Here is an 11746-nt window from a genome sequence, read left to right on the forward strand (position 1 = left end):
AACCACTGAATTTCAGTCACTCGACAACACAGAACACAAACGCAGCCTTTGGATGATACTGAAACAAACAACGACTGATATTTGGCTACGATAAACAAACCGCTAATCGGAGCCGCGTTTGTGGCCCAAGGCCGAAATTATCTGAACATTAATCACAGGCCCAAACCATCCACCACCCTCTCGGGGGTAAATACACGAGTGGCCTGGGAGGAACGACAAGTCAGACCCACCCCCAACACCCCACCCCCTATCCCAAACTATCCGTCAGCCATTCATCAGTAGTTCACCGTATAATTGCTTATCATAAACTTTAGCCTTATTATACCAAAAAGAATAATTTAAGTAAAATCAATTGTTATGCTCATACAGAGACAAATAAACAAAAATTATGCAATATATATTACAAATATTATTATCTGTTTATTACTTTATATAATTCCTACAGGTTTTTAACATCTCTCAATATGGAACTAAACAGTTTGAACACCCCTGGTCCAGTTATTATCAACCTATTACACCAGCAAGAGACCCCAGGATCGATCTCAAGAGGGGAAACGATTTACTTGGGCCGTTTCCTGAAAAATTAGTTAAGCCTATAGTGACTTATGCACCTGATAGTAACATGACTGTGTTTTTGCTTAGTTGGCTTACAAGAAGGATTCCCTCTTTTGTCTGGAAATATCAGCTTCAGTGCACCGCGTGAGGTGCACTGACGGCACTACGCCCTTACGGGATGGTGGTGACTTTGGTCACCATAGAATAGCCATAAAGAGAACCTTTCTGTTCATAAGCGTAACTGAACGGGAAACATTTAAATATGAGAAAGTTAACATCAATAACAACATGGCATTTGATGTAGTTCTACTATTTGTCTCTACAGAGAACATAATGTCTCTCAACAGTGACAGCCGTCAAAGTATGACCAGACTTTCCTGAACTCACAACAGACTCGACTGTCTCTTATGGGCGGCAATGGGTCACAATGCGTCCCAGAATCGGACTCGGGAGATTCAACTTGAATGATTTAATTCTCTTGATACTATGAAACTCTTTCCTCCTATGGCTGTTCAATTCATTCATGACTTGAATATCGAACTGTTTAAAGAGGTAACGTGGAATTTCAGCCCTGACGATGAAACTGCTAGAAGTGATAAAGCAGTCCGTCCCCCTTTAACTTACTAACGAGGAGATTACAGAGATGGATCCCTACAAAAGGGAAGCGAGAGAGAGAGAGAGAATAAAACGTAACCAACTAAGACAATTTCTCTGCAACGTATTTTCCGTCAACTTCCTCCTGATTCACCAGAAGAGACCAGAGAACAGAAAGAGGTCACTCACACCAATCAAGTCAAGAAACTTGGAGGCCCTTCAATTGCAGAGGCAGGAGTCACACAACATCCAGACATCTCATCGGCATTTGCTTCAGACCATCAAGCTCTATTCTCTAGGTGGGACCAATGGCCCAGGATCAGTTGCTCGGAATGCACGGGTTGGACCATAACTGAATATCACCATTCTGCTATTGGAATAACAAGTTGAAAAGAGGTCAGCAACTGTATAAGTGGAGAAGGGAATCTTCGGAAAATGCTGATAACCAAATGAAGCAACGGTTTGGACAGGCAACATGTTTTCGGATTGTAGTCAACATGTTTGTGACATGGTTAAAGCAACAAAAAATAAGTTATTGATTTGGGGTCAACATGTTTTTGACATTTGGGCATTGAAAATAAGTTGTCAACTTTTATTCAATATGTTTCTGATATGTCTGCAATAAGAACAAGTCAATGACTTATAGTCGACACATCTGTGACATAAGTGAAATAAGAACAAGTTGCCAACTTGTAATTAACATGTTTGAGACAAGTATGATAAGTTGCCAACATCTATACGACATACGACATACTGAATTGCATTTTGGAGCAATATTAGAGAGAAAAAATGGAGGAGCGATCTGCAGTCAAGCTGACATACTGACGGCCATTAGGGTGTTGACAACATGTCCCATCAACCCTGAAGCTTCTCCCTCTGTCGGTCCTTTGTGACAGAAGGAATCCGATGCCCTTAGACAAATCTCATGTCAAAACCCCTTTCGCTGTGGACGAAGGAATGGGTCTCCCATTATTCCATTCGGTTTCCTTTCTGGAATAGTTTACGTCAGCCATTTTTCAACTTAAATCAATAAATGGATCAGTTGCATATAGTATTCTGTGATGGCTACTTAATCCCACAGGCTGGAAAATGTCGTGGATTAAAAATCTGGAAATGATCGAGTAATGAAAATCGAACATAAAAAAAAAAAAAAAAAAAAAAACATACGGAAATGACAACCATTATGGCAAACTTGAAACCATTCAAACAGGAAGTATCTAATCTGATATAAAGAACAAAATCATGACAGGTCTTCTTCGGAAGATTAATCATTATATATATTATATATAATAAAGTTTTACCATCGACGGAGAGTTGCCACCACACAACTTGGCTGGCGATTTTATCTTTAAGGAAACACTATCAACTTAGGACCCTAACATTGGGAATCCGCCCCCCTCCCCACCATCTCTCTCTCTCTCTCTCTCTTCTCTCTCTCTCTCTCTCTCTCTCTCTCTCTCTCTCTTATGCCTGAAGCTGCACTTTATTTGGGGTCACGTTCAAATAATATCCCAGACGATGATGCAACCATTTGTTTTTCCATTTTAACATTCTTGTTTTCCATTTTAACATTCTTGTTAAATTCTTCAACAATTTCAATCTATCCTCCCACCGGTCATTAACCTGTTACACCAGAGTCACTTCCCCTACCCTTCCAGTAATGCCCAGACTCAACATTTCATATCGTTTTCAATCTCAAAGATCAACACTATTCCTCCTGCATCTTCTTCCCTCGTGTTCGTGCCGACTCTTAATCATTTTCGTTCGATGTCCCTTTCTCCAACAATGGGGTCTCAAGGATTCTCATTTCGTCTGTTCGTCAAACTAAATGACAAGCAACACTATTTATGCAGACAAAAAAGGAAAAAAATTTTAAAAATCCCTTTGATCTCTCTCTCTCTCTTCCTCTGGGTGAGAGCAAATCGGCTCTGGAGGAAATCAGCCGAGAGGAACGGCACCAAGAATCAGTTTCGGAAAACACGATTAAATCCCGAGGAGAGAATCCAAGGAGGAGCTTCTAATCCTTCTTCCGGAGATTTAAATCCGAATCCCGTTCCTCTCTCTCTCTCTCTCTCTCTCTCTCTCTCTCTCTCTCGTCAACCCTTTCAACATTGACACCACCTAACATCTCAAGCCTCTTCCTCCTTCCCTACCCATCTTTATGGAAATATTTTTATATATTTTTTTATTTTTATTAAACGATGTTGTCAATCAAACATCTATTTGCCTTAAATAAGCAATTTATATCAAATATAGATTTTTTATCATCATGGAAAAAAGTGTTTTATTTTTAATGTTATCCTTTATTTTCATTAAAAGTCGCTGCCAACTAAACACACAATTAATTGCCTTCAATAACAAGTTTAGTTACATTGTTTACTGGACTGTCTTCTGAACAACATCTGGTCCAGTAACACCTCAACTTAACGGACCCCAGTGATAGCAGACTCCTGTACGGGACTTCAGGAATATGCGTACGGGACGTCTACCAAACTATAGTTCATTTTCCCTTTCCTGCCATTTTAGACGAGATACATTTTTTATATATATCTCTTACATTCAATGTTGTAAAAGTCAGTTCACGTTAGGAACAAAATAGAATGCCCAAAGTGTGTGCTAAGGACGATTTTGTTCTGGAGAAAATTAGAAACAGAATAACAACTATTGACAACGTGTTCCCTTACGACTTTGCACTTATAAATAGATTAAAGTGAGTGAGAGAGAGAGAGAGAGAGAGGAGAGAAAGAGAACGAGAGAGAGAGAGAGAGAGAGCGAGTGTTATTTCCACATTATTTCTTTTCATTAGTTAGAAAACAAAAACAACACCCGGAATCCAGACTAAAATGGAAGCCAGCCTCTCCGCCATTGATTCATTCGCTTAATTTTGGTGGCCGTAAATTCATTTTCCTTCCTTTTTCTATACACACACACACACACACACACACACACACACACACACACACACACACACATATATATATATTATATATATATATATATATATATATAATATATATATATATATATATATATATATATATATATATCTATATATACTATATATATAATTTTTCCTACTGAGAGGAATGCTGAAAAGTTAATCCTTGTGACGACGCGTTTTTTTGATAAGAAAAAAAATGAGGAAATTAGACGTTATAGACGGTGGCATAATTTACACATTCCTTCCTCCTCCTCAGAGAGAGAGAGAGAGAGAGAGAGAGAGAGAGAGAGAGAGAGAGAGAGCGTTATGAGTTATTCAACAGGGGCAGAATGTTTTCCTTTATTCCAAGCTCTGTCAAGCAGGATAATCAGTCTAAAGATGAGTTCAAACTACTGTAGAACATGTCATACACATGTCGATTACTTGTCGCATACATATCATAAACAGGTTGAAAACAAGTTGACAACTGTCATAATTACATGTTGGCAACTTGCTGAATACACATCACAAGCAAGTTGTCAACAATTCAACTACTTTCACTGAAGAAGAAATGTTAAACAAGTGATGGAACACTGGCTAGCACTACAATTAAGTCGCTGACTTGTCTGCAACATGTTCGTGATTTGTGTGTCACAAGTTGCTGACACTTTCTTATGACACGGTTCACTGCAGTTTGGATGCAACTTAGGAGATCGGAGAGCAAGACGAGGCCTAACAAGGCTTATATAAAGTAAGAAAGTCAGCACAACAAACGCAGAGGAGTCGACATAGACGGAAAGACACAAACACAAACAGATACACACACACAAAGGTTTCATCTTCCCTCAACCAGCATCGGGACCAGAGAAAGGAAGAGTTACTTTCTATTTCCCTTCGTTGTTTATTTTCGATTTCCGCGAGACTGACAACCTCCTCCTCCTCCTCGTCGTCGTCTTCGTCGTCGTCGTCGTCTTCTTCTTCTTGGCTGAGAGAAATGACGTCACTTCTGGAAGGATCGAACCGAGATCCAGAGCCTCTAAATGAAAAGGAGATTCTAAAAGGAAAAAAAGGGAAAGAATCCATAACAAAAAGAGAGAAATTTGATGCTTAGTCGACTGACACAAAAGAGAAGAAATAAAGAACCCAAATAGTAAATGATTGTTTCCCATCATAGAAAAAATCGGGAGGCCAGGAAATGTCTACTTTCTGAAACAATACGGGACCGAAAAAACAAGGAACCTTCTCACAGAAAGTAGGCCTATCAGAGAGAGAGAGAGAGAGAGAGAGAGAGAGAGAGAGAGAGAGAGAGAGAGAGAGAGCATATACAAAAAAGACAGTTAACATCACTTAACCTATGTTTTGAAAAAGTTCCGACTGGGAAAAATCTAAAAGAAAAAAACAGTTCTGATTGTAGCATGTAGTGGTCAGACATGTACAAAAAAAAAAAAAAAACAACAACTACAAGACCTCAATATTGCAGAGGGATAGATAGGCCTAAAACTCGCAGGCTGAGGAATTGTGGGTAACCAGATATGGTATGGAAGGGGAGGGATGGGGGCTGGGCCGTATTGAAAAGATGTATAAGAAGCAAGGAGTAAGAGTAAAGTTTCCACTCTCTCTCTCTCTCTCTTCTCTCTCTCTCTCTCTCTCAACAGACACCCCCAATCCCCATATGGCTATTTTCCCTGCAACTGCTATTTGTTTTTCATACAGACATATCATAAATAAAAATGTCTTTCAAACCACTGGAACAAATATGAACAAAAGGTAACCTTTGTCAAAAGAATAAAATAATTCCTGAAATAAAAAAGAAAATGCTAAGCAAGAGCTAAATTGAACAGGAAAAATATGTCAATCTAATGAAGATAAAAAAAAAACGGCCGGAAATTATACACTGCAGAGAAGCAACAAGAGCAGAGACTCATTCCCCTCAACTTGACAAAGGTTTTAGGAGAGAGAGAGAGAGAGAGAGAGAGAGAGAGAGAGAGAGAGTGTTTAGCAAGTTAACAAGTCAAACATGTATTTAATAATCAGCTGCTATATGTTTTAAAGCAAAAGGCAAACAATGTCTTGTATGTAAACATAAAATGAAATCAAACGAAAACTAAATAAGAACATGAAATCTGGGCAGTTTAACAATACCTGAACTTGCAAATAAAAAGTATGCTAACGGAAATCTCTGAACTTATTCGCGTAATACCAGCTTCGTTGATGGCACAACATCTGCGTCCCTTCCCATTTCTATGTGTGTTCCTTAGCTTTCTCTGTTCTTCCTCCTCTACTCTATTTCCTTCCTTTTATCAGTGATTTTCAGCTCGTCAACTCGACCATCCATTTCTCTGATTCCTCAACTCCCTCACTCTTCTTTGCCTCATCGCTCATCTCAACTCACCCTCAATCTTTCAGTCCTGAAGGCCATTGTGGGAGGGTTGGGGGAGGGGACGGAGGACTTAAATCTACTCTGTTGTATGCAATTTAATCGGGATAGAATATAAAATAGTTCTCTCTCTCTTTATCATTATTATTATCATCATCATTAACTGAAGTATTCGGTTTTATTCTTTCTGTACATCTCCCGCACATAAAATACCTTACGCTCATTTTCCCCTTTCCCATTTATTCCCCGGTTGGATCTTTCCCCCTCCCTTCTCTTCCCCTTCCCACAACGACAACACCTCTCAAGAAACTGTCCACGATTCAGTAGAGAGAGAGTGAGAGATTGAAACCCACTTTCTGAAAACTAAAAGTAAAAATACTGACTTTGTGTTTGCAAGACAAAACCGAGCCCTTTCATAAAAACGGCAAGAGAGAGAGAGAGAGAGAGAGAGAGAATTTTGACCTTTCTACTCCAGAAATCTTGCTGTGGTTCCTTCCCATTTGACGAAAATTTAGAAGAATAGACATACATATCACAAACATATCGAAAATATGTCAAATTATTGCATATATATCACAAACATGTTGAAAACAAGTTGACAACCATGAGAGAAGAACAAACCTCCAGCAAATGTTGGATAAATGTACAAAGATCAGATTAAAGTACCAGTAATTTGTAGATTAAAGTACCAGTAAGTTGTTGACTTGTATTCAACCTGTTTATGATGTGTGAATAACATGTTGGTAACTTGTTTATGATAGTGTACTGCAGAGTGGAGAAATCTTGAGGTATTAACAAAACCAAAAGCAGTAGATCGAGTGAATAACTAGGCTATACCGAGTCTTGCCTCATAAAATGGTCACAAGAGGTCACTGCGGTAACCCATCCAAGATCCGACCATACTAAGCGCGTTACTTAGCTTCACTTCCCGAATATACCAACCAAGAACCAAACAAGATAACAGCTGGTATTCATCACTGGTCACCATCCAAGCACTGACCAAACCAAATATCGGTTGACTTATGATAGTTAATTATTTAAAACCCTTCAAAACTAAACCTATAGGAAACCAAAGGATTCTGAAGGACTCCCGAGAGACAGCAGAGGGATCTGATCTCCTTCACAAAGAGAGAGAGAGAGAGAGAGAGAGAGAGAGAGAGAGAGAGAGAGAGGCACTACAACATTTCAACACGTGACACACAATGCTTGTGAATATTAGATAAATCATTCAGTTGCACAAAGCGACATAACATAATGCTACTTCTAAAAATCTTCAGGTCCCCAAAACATCCTGCCTCTAGAGAAAAAAACAAATTGAATCAACAGACTAATTTACAAACAATAGCTGTCTTACGTCATTGTTTTGAGAAACCAATAACTGTAAGCATTGTTTAAAAGTTTATGTTTTTAATTAATAATCAAAAATGTATTTCATACTATCTATAGAAATCTGCCTGCCATTTCCCTTATTCCAATTACGGGAAGAAGAAATGTTGTATATTCCAGAATTGATGCTTCTTATACTTTAAATGAAACAACTACTGGCTTTTAATCAATTTAAAATTGTTATTCAGCTTAAAGTCTGAAATATTTAAATCCTGGAAGTCACCTGGATTTCCATGTTTTTGAATCATGCTGCAGGAAGGTTTATGTCTCTCTGACACACACACAAATATGTGCGTGTGATTTTGAATTTGACCTAAAAATCTATGAAAATAAACATTTCTAAATATAAAAAATCCAATTAAATCTATTCACTCTCTCCCCCCACCATTCCGTCCTAATACAATGAATGAAGGTCTTCGAGTTAACTATCTATCCAAAACTAGAGCAAAAATGTAGTACACAGAGTAGCAACGAAGACTCGGAAGGAACTCACCGCCCTTGAACTACTTGTGCTCATTATCTCATCATTGTAGAATCCATATTCCGGTTACACTGACACCGAATTGTAGTCAAGTCATTACATCAAGGTAAAGTCCTACTCAGAACCTCCCCTCTCCCGGGTACAATGGCCTCGTGATGTCTCGTCTTCTGGACTTTATTTTCCTTTTATATTCTCTCGACGCCTTTAAGAGGGAAGGCTTCCCTCTTTTCAACTTGTTAAAAACACGTTGCTCAACACGTTGGACACCTGTTGTTCACATGTCACAAGGTTGGATACAAGTCCACGACTTGTTGGCTGGCTTAACTAGTGCTCTAAATATGATCATTTTCGCCTTATAGGTCGTTGACCGGTTTTCAATTTGCTTGTGACATGTATCCAACAAGTTACCAACATGAACCTGAGATATGGTTACGTTCTTTGGAAATGTTGCTCTTTTTCAACTTTTTGTTCCAAATTTTCATTACCAGAAGTTCTGTTCGACACTTAAACAGTCCAATTTCCATAATTCCTTGCAAGACAAAATAATAATCATCTTATACTGCATAGTACATCATCTGAACCAAAGAGGTCCCCAGAACCACACACTTCAATGAATCTGTAATTCAAGACTGAAAACTAAATCAAACTCCACAGAATATGATGAACAAAATATGAGCAAAGTTCCTGTCACTAATCTGGTGATGCGATTTCTCTCGAGAATCTTAAATTATTATTATTATTATTATTATTATTATTATTATTATTATTATTATTATTATTATTATTATTATTATTATTATTAAGAGGAATACTCAACTGAGCGACCTGATGCCTCAGACAACCCAACAACTTTACGCGACAAAATATTTGACACAAATGCTACTGTCCATGTAATACCTGGAATCTTTCAACTTTCTGGAATTAAAAAATATTATCTCCTCTCTCTCTCTCTCTCTCTCTCTCTCTCTGAGAGAGTGTGTGTGTGTGTGTGTGTATGTGTGTGTTAGTGTGTGTAGGCTTAACTAGCAGGACAGCCAAATTTGCAGATGACACCAAACTAGTTGTAAATGCAGCAGACCCATATGTAGTGGAAAGTTTAAGAAATTATCTAATGAAAATGGGAGAGTGGTAAAAAAAGATGGCAAATGCCTTTTAACCCTCATGCCAGTATAAGCTGCTTGGGAATGAAATAAATAGTGTAGAACAAGAGGAGGACCTTGGAGTCATTATTACCAAGGACTTAAAATCCACAAAACAGTGCATAAAAGCTGAAAAGAAGGCATAGAAACTAGTGGGGTACATAAAGAGGCAGTTCAAATACAGAAGGAAACGGCGCTGCAGATCTACACATCAATAGTTAGACCTCATCTTGAATATGCAGTACAGTTTTGGTCACCAACATTAAGAAAGGACATAAATAGATTAGAAGGTGTACAAACAAGAGCCACAAAGTTAATTCCATCCATCAGGCAAATAGGTTACTAAGGACGACTAGAGAGCCTGAACATGTATGGCTTAGAAACACGATGATTGCGAGGACAACTAATATAGTTTTTTTCTATGAGTTTCTTTTCCTACTTCAAGTCAGATCAAGAGGATTTAACCATTTTCATCAACCATACGCCGTAGACACGGAGCAGATCTACTGGGAAAATGTCGGAACCTCGAGAAAGTCTTTAAGAAATTAGAAAAAGCAAAACTTGATTTGGAATTCTAACAGATTGTCAATGTAACGGAATCGTCCCGAATTTTGTTAAATTTAAGTTGTGAAAGTCTTCTTTATATCAATCACAATTTTACAAAGAAGCTACTAACTCTGTGTTAAATATGGAAATATGTAGTAAACAAAAATCAATTGATAAACATAATGACCTTGTCTCAAGGATGAAAGTGGAAGTGTTCAATTCTCTTTCTTTTATAATATAGACAGTTTCATTTTTAGGAAACTATTTAACAAAACTCTGAATAATTTTATTTCACTCGTACAGGATAGGCCTTTTAGAAAATTGAAAGGTTTGGGCATTGTTATTCCAAAATTTGCTAAAGAAAGAGTGACTGTATTCAATATCTCAAAACATGAATTATCGAAACGTGGAGAGTTCTTACTATCTCTGGGATTGGAGTTCTGCCTACCAAATTTTAGACCTAATTATATTAAGTTTTTCCTCCCCATAGAGTCTATTTTCCATAGGTTAATTACTTTACCGTTTAACGTAAATAAAGCGACCTTCAGAAACAACTCTTTGAACTGTCCCAGGGCACATTTAAGAAACTGCAAACGCACTGGACTCCGTTTTTTAAAAAAGAAGATCATAACACTCTTAAGCAGTTGGCAAGTAGAAAAGATCTTGTTATTACCAGACCCGACAAAGGAAAAGGAATTGTTTTGTTAGATAAAACTGACTATAGAGAAAAAAATTTTAACTATCCTAAGAGACCAAAGTAAGTTTACTGAAATTGGATCACCTACCTGATTTTTATAATATCATTGTTATTGAGGACAAAATTAATAGATTTTTACGTACTTTAAAAAAAGAGAAAGTCATTAATGATAATACATACCAGGATTTGTTTGTCACAGGATCTTCGTTTGGAGTCTTATACAGTCTCCCTAAAATACATAAACCTAATGTACCCATGAGACCTATTTTAGCATCCTACAATACACCCAATTATAAACTAGCTAAATATCTGGTACCTATTCTAGAATCTCTGACTAAAAATAATTTTACTCTTAGCAATTCGTATTCTTTTAAGGAAAAAATCTTACAACAGGACGCCGATCTTAAAATGGCTAGTTTAGATGTAGAATCGCTTTTTACTAATGTCCCTGTGGAGGAAACCATAGATATTATCATAAATAAACTTTTTCCTGAACCAGATACTGTTTTAAACAATTTTAATCGAACGCTTTTTAAGACTTTTTTTAGAGCTGGCAGTGCGGGACACTGCCTTTATTTTTGATGACGAGCTTTTTAAACAAACTGACAGTGTAGCCATGGGCTCCCCTTTGGGTCCAACGTTTGCCAATATCTTCATGTGCTCGCTGGAAAGAGCACATGTTAGATGAATGTCCCCTTAGGTTTCACCCGCTTTTTTATGTTAGGTATATTAACGATACCTTCGCCCTATTTAAAAACGATTTTGATATCGACCCGTACTTAGCATTTGCCAATTCTATACATGATAACATTAGGTTTACTGTGGAAAAAGAAGTGAACAATAAATTACCTTTTTTAGACGTTCTCGTTACCAGAAATGATGATTCTTTTAATACTTCTGTCTTCAGGAAAAAGACGTTTACTGGCTAGGATGCAACTACTACAGCTCTTGTTTTTACAATTTTAAACTTAATTCTGTGTTTACTCTCCTCCACAGGGCTTTTTTCATTACATCGAACTGGCATTCCTTTCACCAGGAAATTAATTTTCTC

General features: G+C 37.5%; 1 protein-coding gene across 1 annotated transcript in view; it reads left to right on the forward strand.

Annotated features, from left to right (window-relative positions):
* Positions 1-843: 843 nt before the first annotated feature.
* LOC135199015 (histone H3.v1-like) overlaps positions 844-11746 on the forward strand; it is a 46280-nt gene continuing 35377 nt past the window's right edge. The window contains exon 1 of the mRNA XM_064226931.1: positions 844-916. Coding sequence (XP_064083001.1) covers positions 844-916 — 73 coding nt within the window. The remainder of the gene's footprint in view (positions 917-11746) is intronic.

This window comes from Macrobrachium nipponense, chromosome 25 (genome assembly GCF_015104395.2).
Source record: "Macrobrachium nipponense isolate FS-2020 chromosome 25, ASM1510439v2, whole genome shotgun sequence".
Classification (NCBI taxonomy): domain Eukaryota; kingdom Metazoa; phylum Arthropoda; class Malacostraca; order Decapoda; family Palaemonidae; genus Macrobrachium; species Macrobrachium nipponense.